This window comes from Rhinoraja longicauda, chromosome 17, assembly GCF_053455715.1.
Source record: "Rhinoraja longicauda isolate Sanriku21f chromosome 17, sRhiLon1.1, whole genome shotgun sequence".
Taxonomy (NCBI): Eukaryota; Metazoa; Chordata; class Chondrichthyes; order Rajiformes; family Arhynchobatidae; genus Rhinoraja; species Rhinoraja longicauda.
Window position 1 is genome coordinate 28737903 of NC_135969.1, and position 19588 is coordinate 28757490.

The 19588-nt window shown below is 42.3% G+C and overlaps 1 protein-coding gene across 6 annotated transcripts in view; it reads right to left on the reverse strand.

Moving 5' to 3' along the window:
- Positions 1-1414: 1414 nt before the first annotated feature.
- The window catches only part of LOC144601908 (metabotropic glutamate receptor 7-like), a 489446-nt gene continuing 471272 nt past the window's right edge, over positions 1415-19588 (reverse strand). For 5 of the 6 annotated variants that reach the window (XM_078414451.1, XM_078414452.1, XM_078414455.1 and 2 more), the window contains one exon: positions 1415-4353. In XM_078414451.1, the coding sequence (XP_078270577.1) occupies positions 4304-4353 (50 nt within the window). In that variant the 3' untranslated portion in view covers positions 1415-4303. Of the gene's footprint in view, positions 4354-9498; positions 9522-19588 lie in introns of all 6 variants that reach the window. The other variant, XM_078414453.1, reaches the window with a different exon arrangement.

The window sequence follows — 19588 nt, forward strand, 5'->3', positions numbered from 1 at the left end:
CATGGCAGATGCAGTTTAATGTAGATAAGTGTGAGGTTATCCACTTTGGTGGTAAGAATAGGAAGGCAGATTATTATCTGAATGGTGTCAAGTTAGGAAAAGGGGACGTACAACGTGATCTGGGTGTCTTAGTGCATCAGTCACTGAAAGGAAGCATGCAGGTACAGCAGGCAGTGAAGAAAGCCAATGGAATGTTCGCCTTCATAACAAGAGGAGTTGAGTATAGGAGCAAAGAGGTCCTTCTGCAGTTGTACAGGGCCCTAGTGAGACCGCACCTGGAGTACTGTGTGCAGTTTTGGTCTCCAAATTTGAGGAAGGATATTCTTGCTATTGAGGGCGTGCAGCATAGGTTTACTAGGTTAATTCCCGGAATGGCGGGACTGTCATATGTTGAAAGACTGGAGCGACTAGGTTTGTATACACTGGAATTTAGAAGGATGAGAGGGGATCTTATCGAAACGTATAAAATTATTAAGGGTTTGGACACGTTAGAGGCAGGAAACATGTTCCCAATGTTGGGGGAGTCCAGAACCAGGGGCCACAGTTTAAGAATAAGGGGTAGGCCATTTAGAACAGAGATGAGGAAAAAAAAATTTAGTCAGAGAGTTGTGAATCTGTGGAATTCTCTGCCTCAGAGGGCAGTGGAGGCCAATTCTCTGAATACATTCGAGAGCTAGATAGAGCTCTTAAGGATAGCGGAGTCAGGGGGTATGGGGAGAAGGCAGGATCGGGGTACTGATTGAGAATGATCAGCCATGATCACATTGAATGGCGGTGCTGGCTCGAAGGGCCGAATGGCACCTATTTTCTATTGTCTCTTTTATGCTTCTTCATTCTGCTGTGCATTTTAAAAGCTTTCTCTTCCGTCGTGTGTCTAAGCATTCTGCTCCTCTACACCCCTCATCCCAAGGATTACACCTCCCTGTACTGTACCTTCTGCTGCGGCTGTTCAGATCCCGTTACTCTTGCAACACTACAATTGCTGACTTTGAATCCCTATACTCATAAAACCTTCAATTGTTCACCATCCACATCTTGCTGCAATTATTCACACACTTCAACTGCACTGCCTCTGCTTCAAGGTAACTGCTACAAGTCTCCACATTTGCTTTCTTACTCCTATCTAGTTGATGGCAACTTTCTCACTATAATTCTCACTATTGCTGCATCCTTCTACACCATTTCAGATTTGCTTTGCGTCTTTTCCCTTTAGTTTAGAGATACAGGGCGGAAACGGGCCGTTCGGCCCACCAAGTCCAGGCCGACTAGCGATCCCCGCACACTAACATTATCCTAAATACCTGGGACAATTTACAGTGTTACTGCAATCAGACGTCTCAGAGCATCACAACCCAAAAATCTTTCATAAGTTTATTATGGTAATAAGTTTATTACCACTAAGTAAACATTACAAATAAAATATAAAAGCAAGCACTACAAATAATATAACATAAAATCTTACAACTACAAAAGATTATTTGATATAAAACAGTACAAAATATCATGCACTAATATGACCTTTGTATTCTAACATCCTTAAACAGCTTTAACTCTTAAACTGCAAAATTAATTTCAGCTTGCATGTACTTTGTTCTAACTCTGGTTCTGAACATTAGTTCACTCCAGTGATTTCTTGGAGGAACTTGTGTTCCCATTCACACAGGTGATCACCCCTATCTACAGTTCCATTGCAAGTTTCCCCAAATCACCTTTTTTTATTAATGACACACATCACACCCGTGACAATTTGGATTAACGCAAATTACTCCCTTTTCGTTGTACCATAGGTCTATGAGTTTCTCAGATTTGATTAGTCCTTATCATCTTAAAAAAAACTCTTGCAGTGATGAAGAACTCTTAGGTTATCAAAAGTTCCTACTCCAAGTGAATATTTAAATGTTAAATTATCTGTTGGTGAAAACAGTTACATAAATTATGTCCTTGGGTCATTTGTGTTTGAATCTCAGCCTATATGAGACTCAGATTTTTTAATTCTGTGTGTTTAAATAGTTTCTTCAAAAAATAAAAATTCTTAATTGCTAATGCCATGTTGAGATAGGAAATCAGGTCACATTGACGTGTGAAATGAACAACTGCCTTCACTTTACAATTGCTTTATCTCCTTGTATGTTTAAGTGTTCTAGTTACAGTTTTGGCTTCAGTGTAGTTGGATGTCACTTTACTACAGTAGACTTAAAGTGTTTACTTGTTTATAAAGTATGTCAGGGCTTCCTGAGTTTGTGAACGAAGGAGCATAAATGAAATTCATCTTTCTTTTGGTACTGATCGAAAATATTTACTCAATCGTGTCACTCTTGTCTCATCTTCAGTTACAATGTTACTTAGTGCCCTAACTTACTCTTCTCTGAGTCGAGGTAATATTGTCCAAACAAATGTCTGAACACGCTCGAGAAAATCCAGCATTTTCTAACGAGTTAATCACGATCCTAAATTTAACTTTGCTCTTCTATTAAAACCAGTCTTGTTTTTTCTACATGCTTATCTAATTCATGATTTTGTACATTATGTTTACAGCTCTGTGTTTCTTTACATAACTTCGACTTCAATTTTAAATTCTTTCCTATTCATTCCAATTGTTCGATCCTTCAAATTACATCCTTTCTTTCAAAAGAGCAATTGCATCCTTAATCATGAGGAAGGCCACCCTGCCTCAATTATTCTCCCTAGTTCCCATAGGCTTTTTAATTTGTCATATGTGGTCCTGGTCTACACTGTTTGACACCCCAGTGTGCTGAAATGTGTTGCTCACGTTGCAATGATGAGGGCTAGTTTTTGATGATTAAGAGATGTCAGTTTTCCTATGTCCATCAGAAAGGGCAGACAAAATTTCTACTGTGCCTTCAGCACTGCTGGCTCACCCCGCTTCCAAATATTAATTGCCCCGCTATTCAGTTCTTTTCATCTTTCTAGCAAATGGCCAGATTTTAGGACAAGCTATCCACAAAGCAGCAAATATGATAAACTACTAAATATGTTGTACGTAGGGTAGGGCAGTTACTCAAGCAATTGCTAATATCAATGCTTGATGTGCCGGAAGTAGTTCAAAGTTGCCAGAGGAAGGATGTCTTGTGAAGAAAGATAAGATTTAGACTTGTCTTCGCGAATTTAGAAAGGCAAAGGGGTATTTAATTAAAAACGTATTAGTTCTCAATGCATGTTGATTGGATGGGTATAGAGAGGCTGTTTCCTTTGAAGGGGAAGCTCTCAGTAAGAGGAGACTTTCTAAAGATAATTATTTGCCCATTTACAGAAATGAAGCCATTTTCCCTGAATGGCACAAGTCTATGGCATTCTCTTCCTCAAGGGGTCTTTGAAATATTTTTAAAGTAAAAGTGGATTTTTTTTTATAAGCAAGGGTTGCAGGGGTCAAATGTTATTGTGGATGGACAAGAATGCAATGTGATCACCATTCTTATTGAAGGACAGAAAGGGGCTTGAGAAACCCAGTGGCCTACTCATGCTTTAATTCATTCATTGATGCATCTTCACTTTATTTCTGCTGGATTCATCACAATAGAATAATACCAGAAAACACCTTTTGCATGAATAGAAAATTAATCCAAATGGGTTTATTTCTTGTGCTAATACATTTGTTGACAATAACACATAATTTGTTCCAATTAACAAGTGACCATAAGAAAAAAAAAAAATCATATTTGGATGAAAGAATATTTCACAATATTGGCACATAAGCAGCAAGATTGTCAATACTGGTTACAAACAAACTGGAGAAAATGAACATGCTTTCATAGTCCTTTATCACACAGCTCCATAGGGGACATAACAAGACATGAACTGTTGACTAAACAAGTAATTCCAAGACCAATTAATAAGTGTGACTGCATTCAGGAAGCAACAGTGAAACAGAAGCAACAAGGATGCACCACGTAAAACTTCACAAACTATATAGATGGGATTTTTTTTTTCTCTGTCAAAAACTGCAGTCTGGAAGTACACTCAAAGACTTTATAGGCCCTGTGAGATCTCGCTTGCTCATTGCAGTTTGCCCACACGAAAAGATACATTGGTCTCAGCTCTGACTGATGCGCAAGGTCACGCAAATAGCAATACAACAGTGCCAGTGACTTGCTAGTCCAATGGTGGTTTGAAGGAATTGTTTCTTATGGAGCTTATCAAACACTCGGGTCTTCTGTGTTCAATCTCTGAGGTAAAGCCTGGCTTACAGGCCCCTCCACCAGTAGGCAGTAGGGCACATGGAGGCCTGTGCCAGATGAATGACCAGATGCCTGTAGAACCCGACCTCCCCTTCAGGTCGTAGCAATTAAATTACAAGGTCATTGTAGCTCACGTATTTCTTTTTGGCTGCCGGGCCTGCAAGGAAAGCAGTGAGATAAAAGTTAGTGCTGGGAAATGTCTGTTGATAAGGCAGCATTCTAACCCAATAGCAGTGACACAGATTAATTACTTCAAAGAGCCTTTTGAAGTTTCGCAGAGGAAAAAATCGCAGTATCTCTGAACAAGAGATCACAATGCATTAAAAGCCCAAGTTTGTCAAAGTCTTTCACAGAAAAATGCATGCTCAAAAGAACTCTGAGATTTCAAGTCCAGAAATCGCAATCAACCTTTCAGCAAATATACCCCAGTCATCTCTTGATCTATTGTTTTGTGAAAATATTTAAGTGAATTCACTGTTGGAGTTCATTTTGATTTTTGAGTCAAACACGGCCTGAATACAGAGAAATTAGAGATTCATCTGCAGTTTCATCACTCAATTCAGAAATATATCGAACAAAGTCAATTTGTATATGTCATAAGAACACTTTGACAAAACAAAATTAATTCAAAGAATAATAAGTTCATATACAATGGACATGTTTGGTACAGACAATGAGGGTAGATTCAGCATACAGCTGTGGACTCAATTGCAGCAATATCCATGCACAGTGCCATTCCAAATGCAGGGCTGCCATCTGACTTCAACCTTGCCCACCCTACCAATCCCAGAGATCTCTATCCCAAAAGGCTGTCTATTCCCATCTCTTAAACATTGCCAAATCTGAAATTATATTTGCATAAACATCTAACTTTCTGCCTCACACACCTTGATGATTCTCCTGGACTCGTTGCCTCAACCCTCGATCTCTAAGATACATCTTAGGATATGCTTCTGTGTTAAAGGAACTTTAACAACAAAATGTAAGAAGTTGATGGCATCATTGTCCTGCTCCTGTCCACAACTCGTGTTCCTTACAACATAAATTAATGTTGAGCAATCCAGTACAGTGGTGCAGCACAGTGGTGCAGCTGGAAGAGCTGCTGCTTCTCAGCGCCACAGAACTGGGTTCAACCCTGAACTCGGATACCGTCTGAGTGGAGCTCTGGTTTCCACTGGCCCATCCCAAATATGTGCAGGTTTGTAGGTTAAAAATTGGCCTTGGTACAATAGAGAGCGAATGAAAGTGGGATAATATTGAACCAGTGTAAATATGTGATCGATAGTCGGCTATATCTCTAAAGTAAATTAACTGTCCCCAATTCCCTACAGGTGTGTAATTTCCTTCAATGGTGACAAAATGATTCCATGATAATGTTTTGATCCTTGTTTCCGCAAAGCAGAGGCGTGATGTGTGCACAGTAAATCATATAGTGATGTATACTAGGAATAAATGTAGATACATTTCCACAACATAACTCTGACGTACCCGTCTTCTTTGTTTAATGTTTATCTTTTACAGCACATGAACACTTTTTGCAAATGTTTATTATCAAAATGAACAATTCCCAAGATGTACAGTTCCTTAAGAATTGACTCAGGAAATCGGAGTTTTCTTTGTTGGTACAAATGAACAAAATACACATTTCCTATTGTTCAATTCCCATGGTACAAACTGAATACAGCTCTCACAACCTGTAATCCAAACTGGCAACATGAAATTTCGACGATGCTTATCAAATAGAACCCACCAAATCAAGTCTATTGTTGCAGCACAAATATATCAAATGAAATCAAAGGCATGCCATGCTCAGTGTGTCAGCAACCTGCCTGATGGAGTCCAGCTCATTGGAAAGCTGCTTTTTATTTAGCATTATGCTTTAATTGTCAAATATATGGGGCAATTATGTAATTAATGGTAAGACCCATTTTAACAGCATTTTTTTTTTACAGATGGATCTTGAGGTCCAAATCAATAACTTCCTAAAATTCCAACACAAGTAGTTAGTCATAAAGATAGCGTAGGTATGCTTGTCTTCATTGGTCGGGGCATTGAGTACAAGTCAAGATGCAGCTTTATAGCACTTTGGTTCGGCCACATTTGGAGTATTGCGAGCAGTTCTGGGCACCCCAATACAAGAAGAATGTGAAAGCTATGGAATGGGTGTAGAAGCGGTTTGCCCGGAAGGCTGTCGGGATTGCTAGCTTCTAGGTATTAGGAGAGTTTGGACAGACTTGGATTGTTTTATCTGGATTGCCAGAAGTTGAGGGGAGACCTGATAGGAGTACATAAAATTATGAGACACATTGATAGGGTAGACAGTCAGAACCTTTTCCCCCAGGGTGAAAAATATCAAAGGCAAGAAAGAGGGCATAACTTCATGGTGAGAGGGGCAAAGTTTAACAGATATGAGCGGCATCAACTTTCTTTCAACAGAAGGTGGTGAGTTCTTGGAACATGCTGCCAGGGGTAGTGGTAGAAGAAGACACAAAAGTGGCATTTAAGAGGCTTTTACATTGGCACATGGATATGCAGGGAATAGAGGAATATGGATCATATCAGTCTGAAGAAGGGTCTTGACCCGAAACTTCACCCATCCCTCCTCTCCAGGGATGCTGCCTGTCCCGCTGAGTTACTCCAGCATTTTGTGTCTACGGTATGCGATTAGTTTATCTTGGCCATTAGTTTATCATGGTACAAACATTGTGGGCCAAAGGGCCTGTTACTGTGCTGTACTTTCTATCTTCCATATATGGGGTTTTAACCCAGGCTTGATTATATTTAAGCCACTATGTTTGAAATCGTCCCTATCTCATACATTGTCCTGGATAATGAGCTAACCCTTCAGCTGAATGAGTTGGTGTACCATCCACCATTTCTTGTTCTATTGCAAAGAAGGCCAGGGACATTGAAAAGATTAAGATTTTTTTCACTTCTCCCCACACGCACCGTTCCACAACTCTTTCCCTTGCACCCCCTTGTGAGTAAAACTCACAAGCACCAGAGCCACAGACAAAAGTGCAACATGGAAGAACAGTCAGAAAGGACAGGCGTTTTATACGAAGATCAGTTTGTTTCGTGACTTGCCTGCAACATGGCTCAGGACACAATACCAGAGTTGCTACGCAGACTGTGGAGATGCTATCAGGGCCCTGCAAATATATTTCACATATCCCATTTGGCCATTGTACATTCTTTCAAATAGCTTCAAATAGAATTTTCTGAATAGCCATATAAATTACAATTTCACTGACTGGCTATTTATTCTGTGCGACTGAGACACTCTACATATCCTTTGCTGCTTTGCAATTAAAAGTCATCAATGGTCATGCATTAAGATCTTCATGCCGAGTTCTAATTCTGTGAAATTCTCCAGCTCCCTCCCTTCCAGTGTGTGAAGGATTTTCTTCCCATCACAAAAATCTTTGTACGTCAATGACTGAGGCAGCGAGCGGTGCAGTGTAAATGTACGTTTCTCCCTGTAAGATGGAAAAACCTGGTAGCTGGACCATTTCCACTGTGATTAACAACCTGTTGTGAGCACTTCCTTGAGCCAGGAGTGTTTTCCCCACTGATAGTCATGAGTCCTGCATTAATAAAAGGCAGTTGCTGGGACGATGTTTTTTGTAAACTCTCATGTTGTGATTTTTATGGTATGAAAAATATCATTGCCAGCACCATTGAGGATAGATTGGAACATGTGTCCCCTTGTCTTCAGGGCATAGACATCTTGATTCGTGGCCTCACTACTACTGCGAGCCAGCCACAGTGTGGGGAACAATCGGCCTCTCTTAGGTCACCAGAGGCTCTCCACCTGGAGATCCATTAACCCCTTCTTCTTTTCTACCCCTGTTTGCCCATATATGAATGCAGTCAGCAATTTGCCCCCTTTGCCCCATTGGGAATATAAACCATTGTAGACTATTCACCTTCTCACTACTGCCTGCTTTCAATAACATTACCAATGATCCCAGCTCCATATCCTCTAACCTCTGTAACTCTACTGCTGGTGCTGAGATAGAACTTGATCGTGAACAGGGATCAGCTGGGTTGTTTCATTGCTTGGGGCTCACTTTCACTGCAGATGTTCACCCTGATTTTCCCTCTTCCTCTCCATTCCTCACCCTCTTAGATTTCAGAGATACAGTGTGGAAACCTTCGGCCCACTGAGTCCACACCGACCAGCGATCGCCCCATATACTAGCATGATCCTATACATTGGGCACAATTTACAATTAACAGATTAACCTACAAACCTGTATGCTTTGCAGTGTGAGAGGAAACTGGAGCACCAGAGATAACTTACACAGTCGCAGGGAGAAACAACAAACTCTGTACAGTCAGCACCGATGGTCAGGATCGAACCCGTGTCTCTGGCGCTGTAAGGCAGCACCTTTACCATTGTGCCACCCCAGACCCTCTGCCAATGGTGTGGAGAGATTCCACGTGAGGGAATAGTTTGCCTCACGGACAATCTATAAAAGTGCAAATGTTGCTTACAGGCGGTAAACCTCAATCACCATTTCTTAATATGAAGCTTGTCCAAATTGCTGGACCTGCTGTGGTGAGTTTGATTTGAAATAAGGACAAAATGTAACATCCGTTTAAGATGCAAAGGATGGGTCGGCAATGTTTCTCAGCAAAGGGTGATGGCAGCCATTTAAGGTGAAAGAAGACACGATAGCCATTGTGGCATTTAAAATGCTTGAATCAGAGGAGGTTCTTGGTCAAAGTGCCCTGGTGCTGCAATATCTCTCGGTAGACCCAATACACAGGGCATTTCGAAGGGGCTTAGCTTCTGATATCAGACAGGATCAAACATTTCTAGACTAGCACCAACAAGCAGCAGCAAATCATCTTTGATTTAAGGCACCCTCGCTGGTGCTTGGTATATTTGAATTGGCTCCACATCAGGGGTTCCTTAATAATAAGATAACATCAGTGGAGGTGAAGACAAGGCAGTATCTGTAATAAAGGTCGATCTGCATGAGAAACGATTTGAAACGATACTCCTTGATTCTGACACAGTCATTTTTACTACCATTTGTACCTTGCAAGTGAAGATGAAAATATCATGCTTATATAGGTTTCTTTATGAGCTTGGCATCAGATGTCAAATTCAACAGGTAATTTTCCAGATGACAATTTAAGCCCACGAGCTGAATCTCACATTTCACAGGTGGATCTGTTCCGAAACCTGTAAGCCTGTTGCAGACACCACATTATATTCTCCTTCACATTACAACGTTCAACAATCAGATAGTTGAAAGGAGTCATCCAAAATAAACAGTCAGAAGCTCACCTACTTTGCAGTCACTCTTTTAACTGGAACCAAAATTGCAAAAGAAAATTAGTAATTTCAACATTTTTAATTAAGATTTATATCACCACTTTAAAAAACTAATTATTTATTAGACTTTCCTAACTAATTCCACTCTTTGCTTCTGGCTCTGGACGATGGGTTCATGACCCAATTCAGAGACTTAATTAAGACCTCCACTCTCCCATAAGTGCAAAACTGTCAGAAATCAATTGGTCATTTGCTAAGTTAAAGATTTCAGTTCCAAAACATGAAGTGCTATACATACTTATAGTTGTCTGATTTAAATTAAATAATAATACCAATGCAATATCTATATACTAAAACTCTCATTTGTTATCTTGTTTGTGACTGAACTTCAGCCAAAACGGTACATGATAGCGTGACAATTTTAGGCCCACTTTACTCACCATTGTCACTTTAGTGATAATGCCAGTAGTTTTATTGAAATCAGTGTTATATTTTTAAAGTTATTCACATTTTAAAGTTTAGAGGGGGAGGGGAGGAGGGAGGAGGGAAGGGGGAGGAAGGAGGGAAGGGGGAGGGAGGGGGAAGGGGGGAGTGGGGGAGAAGGGAGAGGGGAGGGGGGGTTGAGGAGAGAGGGGAGGGGGGAGGAGAGAGGGGAGGGGGGAGGACAGGGTGCTGCACTAATGCAGGAGAGGCTTGGGCCCAACAGGTCCACTTGGTCCAGTATTTCTTTAAATTCTTCCAATGTGCTTTGGAATCATTGGTACCTGGATAGGAATGGTTTACAGGGACATGGGCCAAATACAAGCAATGGGACTAGGTTAGGCAGAGAATTTTTGTCAACATGATCAAGTTCCCTAAAAGTAGTAACATAGGTTAATTGGGTGGTGAGAGGTCAGGATGCAAAATATAAAAGTTGGTATGTTATGTTGCAACTTTACAAAACACGGATCAAACCACTGCCAGAGGAAATGGTGGAATCAAACGCAACCACTATGTTTACGAGAGATTTTAGACAGGGACAGATAACAAGGCTTTAGTAGGACAGGGATCTAACATGGAAAAATTGGGGATTGGTCTAAATGGGCAATAGGCTTGGCATGAACATAGTAGGCTGAAAGGTCTATTTCTGTGCTGTATGACTATACACAATGTGTAAGAAGTGATGTGATGCTGGTTTATACCGAAGATGGACATAAAACGCTGGAGTAACTCGGCAAGACAGGCAGCATCTCTGGAGAGAAAGAATGGGTGGCGTTTCGGGTGAGTCTGAAGAAGGGTCGTGGCCCAAAACATCACCCATTCCTTCTCTCGAGAGTCTCTGCAAGTCCCGCTGAGTTACTCCAACATTTTGTGACTAAAGACAATGATATATTTCAGGTTAGAACAATAATGATAATAAAGTAGGAAAGAAAACTGCAGATGCTGGTTAAAATTGAAGGTAGACACAAAATGCTGGAGTAAAACTCAGCGGGTCAGGCAGCATCTCGGGAGAGAAGGAATGGGTGACTTTCCCGGGTCGAGACCCTTCTTCAGACCGATGTCAGGGGAGGGGGCGGGATTTCTGAATAATAGGACAGTAGATATCGGAGTTTTACTGTATTTCAAATCTTGAGCAGCATTTGATGATGGGACCTTCAGCGTTCAATGGCAAACACTCTTGATAAGGGAAGATTATTCTTCTTGGAATGGAAGAGGTAAAGGTACCGATTTGGACCAGTAATTATTGACTAAAGCTCTCGAGTAACAAAGGAGGGAAAATTTGCAGGATATTTTTGGTCTTCGTGAATATTTTGAGTTATGCAGTGGGAAAGACTGTTTTCGCATTTATTCATTGTCAACGATTTTGCAATTTCATCTGCACCAATTGCCAGCAGTGACTGAAATGAAGGTGAGAAATGCCAATGAAGAGCAAGAAAACAGGTTTTCTGGAAAGCAGAAATAAAAACAGAAAGTGCTGGAAATACTTAGCAGATGAGATGGCTTCAGTGGAGAAAGGGAGGTTATTTCAGGTCAATGACCTCTCAGTGGGTTATCCTGAAGAAAAGCCATTCGTCAACTGTTTCTGAAGGCAACTAGACACCATGAGCATGTGTGCCTCAAGGGAGGCTTGCCAACATGGGGAAAATGTAGCCATTGTGCAACTCTGCCAGCAATGCCTGATTTAGACTTGAGAGATACAGTGCAGACGCAAGCCCTTCGACCCACCGAATCCGCGCCGACCAACAATCACCGCATACACTTGCACAATCCTACACACTAGAGACAATTTACAATTTTACCAAAGCCTATTAATCTACAAACCTGTTTATTCACAAAATGCTGGAGTAACTCAGCAGGTCAGGCAGCATCTCGGGAGAGAAGGAATGGGTGACGTTTCGGGTCGAGACCCTTCTTCAGACTGATGTCAGGGGGGGCGGAACAAAGGAAGGATATAGGTGGAGACAGGAAGATAGAGGGAGATCTGGGAAGGAGGAAGGGAAGGGAACTCACTGACTTCATGCACTTCACCACCAATTTCCATCCTGCCCTTAAATATACCTGGACTATCTCCGACATCTCCCTCCCGTTTCTGGACCTCACCATCTCCATCACAGGAGACAGTCTAGTGACGGACATTTACTATAAACCCACTGACTCGCACAGCTATCTGGACTACACTTCTTCCCACCCACTCCCCTGCAAAAAGTCTATCCCCTACTCCCAATTCCTCTGTCTATGCCGCATCTGCGCCCGGGATGAGGTGTTTCACACTAGGGCTTCCGAGATGTCCTCTTTCTTCAGGAAATGGGGCTTCCCCTTCTCCATTATAGATGAGGCTCTCACTAGGGTCTCTTCTACATCCCGCAGCTCCGCTCTTGCTCCCCCTCCCCCCACTCGCAACAAGGTCAGAATCCCCCTCGTTCTCACCTTCCACCCCACCAGCCAGCGGATCCAACATATCATCCACCAACATTTCCGTCACCTACAACGGGACCCCACCACTGGCCATATCTTCCCATCCCCTCCCCTCTCTGCATTCCGCAGAGACCGTTCCCTCCGTAACTCCCTGGTCCACTCGTCCCTTCCTACCCAAACCACCCCAACCCCGTGCACTTTCCCCTGCAACCGCACGAGATGCAACACCTGTCCCTTTACCTCCCCGCTCAACTCCATCCAAGGACCCAAACAGTCTTTCCAGGTGAGACAAAGGTTCACCTGCACCTCCTCCAACCTCATCTATTGCATCCGCTGCTCTAGATGTCAACTTATTTACATCGGCGAAACCAAGCGCAGGCTCGCCGATCGCTTCGCTGAACACCTGCGCTCGGTCCGCATTAACCAAACTGATCTCCCGGTGGCCGAGCACTTCAACTCCCCCTCCCATTCCCAGTCTGACCTTTCTGTCATGGGCCTCCTCCAATGCCATAGTGAGGCCCACCGGAAATTGGAGGAACAGCACCTCATATTTTGCCTGGGCAGTTTGCAGCCCAGTGGTATGAACATCGACTTCTCCAACTTTCGATAGTTCCTCTGTCCCTCCCTTCCCCTCCTCCTTCCCAGATCTCCCTCTATCTTCCTGTCTCCACCTATATCCTTCCTTTGTCCCGCCCCCCTGACATCAGTCTGAAGAAGGGTCTTGACCCGAAACGTCACCCATTCCTTCTCTCCCGAGATGCTGCCTGACCTGCTGAGTTACTCCAGCATTTTGTGAATAAATCGATTTGTACCAGCATCTGCAGTTATTTTCTTAATCTACAAACCTGTACATCTTAGGTGTGTGGGATCAAATGAACTAGGTACACTCTATTTTGTCTCTCCTCATGGGGCAAGCTCCTCCCCCCCCCCCCCCCCCCCCCATATCAAGTATCAATCTGGTCTATAATTATAGCATTCCCTCTCTTCCAAGTATATTCTTAAGCAGGGAGGTCTGACCAGTACATAATAGTCCAGGTGCATCCTCACCAGGGCCCAATACATTGATGGTAAGACATATTCAGTCTTCAGTCAAAACCTCTTGCAATAGGAACAATATCACACTTGTTTTCCCCAATTCCTTGCTTCACCTGCACATTAACCTCTAAAGGTTTGCGTGCAAGGGTAGCCATGGCCCTCTGCACTCTAACACCATTCAATCTCGCACTTCCTTATGTTTTTCCGCCAAAATGGATACATTCACACTTTTGTACAATATATGCTGTCATGTTTTCTCCCATTCATGTAGCCTGTCAATATATCTTTGAATCCTTTCTGCATCCTCCTTACAATGCACACTGCTCAGTATAATCAGCACAATTGAATGTATTATATCAGGTCTCCTCATCCAAACCCATTGCAATAGGTTGTGAAAGGCAGAGGTCTATAAATTGATCCCTACTGCACTCCACTGATCAAAGCTCTCAACTTGAAAATGACCTGTTTATTCCAACTCTCTCTTTCCTATCCATTAATCAATCCAACACCAGGGTACCATCTGCAATCACTTATACTCTAATCTTGTTTAATAACCTTCCATTGCACTTTATCAAAGCTCTATCGAAAATCCAAAAACACATCAACTAGTTTACCAATATTTATTCTGCAAATTACTTCTTTTGAAAAAGTGCTAACAGATTTGTCAAACATGAATCTGCTTTCTGAACTCCATGCTGACTCTGCCCAATCTTATTCAAACTTTTCTGTTGCCACATTCTTAACGTTACATTATAGCATTTTCTCTGTGATGGATGTCAGGCTAACTGGGCTATATTTCCATGAATTTGCTCTGCCTCTTTTCTTAGAAATTGAATCTGCATTTTGGTTGAAATTATATAAAAATTCTATGGATTTTTTAAAAATGATAATCAGTGCATTCACCTTCTCTGTAGCTACCTCATGTAAAACCTTCCCTATTCTCCAATTCTCCCACTTCACCACATCTGCTGCCAAGATTAATTTTCCACCAGGATATCCGAGATGTCCTCTTTCTGCAGTAAATGTAGTTTCTCCCGTTGTTGTTCATGGAACCCTCACTGCTGTCGTCTCTGTGTCACATAGATCTGCTCTCGCTCCCCCACTCCCATGAACTCTGTCCTTGTTGCATCTGGGGGGAGGGCTCCATCTATGACAGAAGGGGAGCACCCACATTCCCTGAAGAATGAGGATATCAGGAATCCATCAGGAAGAATGAGGATATCAGTCCTGGTACGGAACACTTCAGCCTGGGGTCACATGGGGCAGTGACGGAGAAATTGGGAGTAGAGAACAGCATCTTTGCAAGAGGCAAGGTGGAAAGAAATGTAGTCCAGCTAACTGGGAGTTGCTAGGTTGGTAATAGACGTCTGTCGATAGTCTGTCTCCTGTGATGGAGACAGAGAGAGATAGAGAAAGGGGAGAGAGGTGTCTGAGGTAGTCAAGGTGAATTTGAGTGAAGGTTAGTGGTGAAGTAAATGAAGTCCATGAGTTCTGCAGGAGGTAACCCCTATGCAGTTATCAATGTAGCAGAGAAAGAGTTGGGGGATTGGGCCAGTGTACACCTAGAATAAGGACATAGCCAGGGCCCATGTGAGTGCCCATAGCTACACCTTTGAGTTGGAGAAATTGGGTGGTCAAAGGAGAGTTTGTTGAGGGCGAGGGCAGGTTCCACCATGCGGAAGAGAGTGTTAGCAGAGGGAATTGGCTATGAGGAAGAAACAAAGGGCATTAAGGCCCTCCTGGTGGGGGATGGAGATGTAGAGGGACTGAGTGTCCTTTCTTATTCACTTTTTTCTACAATGACTAAAAAAAGTAATGACAGTTGACCTACAGTAGAAAAGAAAAAATACTTGTCTGCATTGGATCTTTAATAACTACTGATTGGAGAAAGGTTCCTCGTCAGTGAAGTTTGTAGTGAATGATGGATGGATCCACGTATTGATGGATCACTGATATGAAAAGGTGGCCAATTTATACACGACAGTTTAATTTACCCATGTGGAATTCATTGAAGCATAAGATAAAAGGCACGGTTGACAAGGAAAAACAAAATCAAATTCTTGCAGCTGATTCATTTTCTCTTTTGTTGATGCTTTGTGTTTAATGTTCCCAATCTTTCAGGTGCATCAAGTGTACAACATTAGTTATTTCCCGCCCCCCCACCATCACAGCCCAGATGCCTTCCTCCTTCCCCTGTCTCCCCCCAAAAGTATTAACTCGTGCGTCTCCATAGTTCAACAGGACTTCGATACTCTGCCCCTGTGCTCTCTCCCCAGGTGAGACCGGACAGTCATCAGCACCTGTGTTTTCTATTAGCCATTCATTGATTTGGGATAATCCTAAATGTGCAACAATACACCTGGTTGCACAATATCGAGAGTGAAAATGGAAAGACATTCTTGCCAAGGAAAGACATTCTTGCCATAGAGGGAGTACAGAGAAGGTTCACCAGATTGATTCCTGGGATGGCAGGACTTTCATATGAAGAAAGACTGGATAGACTCGGCTTGTACTTGCTGGAATTTAGAAGATTGAGGGGGGATCTTATAGAAACTTACAAAATTCTTAAGGGGTTGGACAGGCTAGATGCAGGAAGATTGTTCCCGATGTTGGGGAAGTCGAGAACAAGGGGTCACAGTTTAAGGATAAGGGGGAAGTCTTTTAGGACCGAGATGAGAAAGTTTTTTTTCACACAGAGAGTGGTGAATCTGTGGAATTCTCTGCCACAGAAGGTAGTTGAGGCCAGTTCATTGGCTATATTTAAGAGGGAGTTAGATGTGGCCCTTGTGGCTAAAGGGATCAGGGGGTATGGAGAGAAGGCAGGTACGGGATACTGAGTTGGATGATCAGCCATGATCATATTGAATGGCGGTGCAGGCTCGAAGGGCCGAATGGCCTACTCCTGCACCTATTTTCTATGTTTCTATTTATTCCTCAAAGCAAAAGATGTTGAAGCCTGCTATACAATACACGGGCTTATTTAACCTATTTTGATGCAGGAGATTATTCAACCCATTATGTCCTTGCTGGCTCCTAGCAGAGCAACCCTTTCAACCATTCCCCTTATTCCCTGTCGCACTGTAACCTCTGGCTCCAATGCACATCGATTACATTTTTGCACATTTTTAAAGTAATATCTTAAAAACATTTTGAATTCTGATTGGAGTCAAGAAAAAGGGAATAAAGTTGTGCAACCTGCTTGATTTTATTTTTGGTGTATAGTCCCTCACTGTCTGTCCAGTTATGGGTTGTGGATTATCTTGGAGCTCAGGAGCAGCACTCTTGTACTTCCTGGAAGCAGGTCTTTGTGCTGGGGCAGTGGTCTCTTTAAGGACAATTAGTGTGACTGCTTCATGTTATTTCCCAATGGTCATAGTATATTCCAGGAATATAAATCCTTCGAATAGTTTACTTCTGGAAATCAATTAAATTAACATCTCAGCACAAAATGGACCCAATTTAATGCTATTCCATGTTATGTTACGGGGCATGTAATTCCACAAAATATCAGAGATCAGGGAAGCAATGGGTCAGGACAATCCCAGTGATTATCCAGCTAAGCAGGCTCGGGCCTGGCCAGCATTTAATGGGAGGTGCAGTCAACCCACTTAGTGGCAGCATAGAGACCCAAGGTTCAATCCTGGGTGCACAGATTCTCGGGTTCAATCCGGAGTTTGCATGTTCTCCCTGTGATCGTGTGGGTTTTCTCTAGATGCTCTGGTTTCTTTCCATATTCCAAAGACGTGCAGGTTTGTAGGTTAATTGGCTTCTGTAAATTATCCCTGGTGTGTAGGGTAGACTAGTGTACGAGCGATCAATATCGGCAAGGGCCCATTTTATACATATTTCTAAACTAAACTACTCTACTATTCCCAGTCAAGACAAGGATGGACAGCAGATCTGATGCCTGATAATGTCTCCAGCGAGTGCATTGTACTGAACCTAGTTTGTTTCTTTTTATTTCAAACAATTTGAGGTCTGTGTTGCAAGTGGGAAACAGGCTTTATCCTCATCTATAGCATTTGTTCCAATTCATCGTCTTCACCCCGGCATTACATTCATGAAATCCAACAAGGCTGAGCTTCAAAAGGCCAACCAAAGCAGTCAAATAATTTTCCAGCTGGACGGCCATGGTGCTATCACAAAGCTAAATAAAAAAAGGCCGATCATTTGCCATTTGAAAGTCCAGTCACATCCAGTGGGTATTGTACTTCAACATTAAAAATTAATAGACGTTGTGTATGGCAGCAGCAGAGGCCTAGATAACAGGATTTATTCTCCAGATACCCTTTGCTCAGAGCTGCAGGCTATTTTAGTTGAATGGTTTCTAAAAAAAACCTCTTATAAATTAATCAAGTTGAATTCCATCTATAGTTCAGCTAAAAAGATTTTGAAAACTATCAGGTCAAAATGACGGTGACTGGTTCTCCAGCCCTAATTCCATAATCACCACCAAAGCATTACAACAATTTTCAATGAGCTTGTGAATACCATCAGAGAAAAATATTTTCCTTACAAAAATGCACACTTTCCAACATTGCCATTACTGGTTTAGTTTAAGAGACACAGTGTGGAAACAGGTCCTTCAGCCCATTAAAAGCTGTGCCGACCAGCAATCACCCATTCACACAAGTTCTATCCTACACACAAGGGATACTTTGCAGTGGTCAATTAACCTACAAACCGCACATCTTTGGAATGTGGGAGGAGACCGGAGAACCTGAAGAAAACCCTCGCGGTCACAGGGAGAACGTACAAACTCCGTACAGACAGCACCCAGAGTCAGGATTGAACCCGGGTCTCTGGTGCTGAGGCAGCAGCTCTGCCACTGTGCCACCCCTGTGATGCAAAAGCACTTGGCAATTATTCACTTGTTGTAATGACCCCCAAGTTCTTAACGACTCACTTAACAATCTAAATTCAGAAAACAGTTAACGCAGCTTCATGTTAATACAGAGAGGAAGGACAAATGACTTCAGTTACTGTGCATTGCAAATACTCAAAGGCACTGACTGAATACTCTGGGGAGCAATGGGATGGAAAACACCAGTGTCCCTGTCAATGGCCAGGGAAACACAAATTGGAAATCGATTACTACGTCTCAAAGAAAGTGATGGAAAGACATGATAGATCAGATTATCCTTTTTACTAGCAAAGACTATTTGGTGAATTGGAGGGAGTATATCTCTCCACAAGACTCTTTCTCCAGTTTTGAAACATCTGAGGCTATTCCAGGCAAGATCTTGGTCGTGCCAGTCATTAATCAGATAGTAACAAGGGCTAGGGGAATGGGTATGGGGCAGGAATTAATTTAGGCCCAAATCTTTTTAAAATTGCTCCTCAAACTGGCATGCGTTAAAGTGTAAGGTGCATTAAAGTACTTTCTGAGTTGTTTGTTTTGAGAGTGGTGATCAAAAGTGCTAGTATTTTACAGGAGGAGGTAGAAATTAACTGGCAGGTGGATTTTATAAACAAGTTCCAAAACATTGTCTTTTGGTAGCCAGAGGTTTAATCAGTAACGAGGCAAAGAAGAATATGTAAAAAGGACAGGGTTAAGAAGAACAGGGTATTTGGTTTGGTTTTAATTTTTCAGTTTTACAGATACGGCATGGAAACGGGCTCTTCAGCCGATCGAGATCACGGCAACCGCTGATCACTTGGGCTCAGATCGGGTGATTGACTTGGCCACTCAAGAATGGACCATTTTTTAGCTTTGAGTTTAATACATCCGTCATCACTGCTTCAACTGTGATCAATTTTAAGACAGATTTTCAATGGATTCTAATTTCTCTGACAGGTGGTGAAAAAAAATCATAAACCAAACTGATCTTTTCACGCAATACCTGCTGTCAATGCATTCGCTGTGACAGATTTATTTGATCTTCTGTCCGAGAAGTGCTATTTGAACTTTCACCGAGCACATTTCATAAGTCATTGGAGCAGAATTGAGCCATTCACCCCATCTAGTATGCTATTCAAACATGGCTGATGTATATTTTCCTCTCGATCAGATTCTCCTGCCTTCTCCCCAAAATCTTGGACATCCTTATCAATCATGAACCTATCAAATTCCAATTTAAAAACACCCACAGACTTGGCCTCCACAGCTGTCTGTAGCAATGAATTAGACAGATTCGCCACACGCTGGCTAAAGAAATTTCTCCTCATCTCC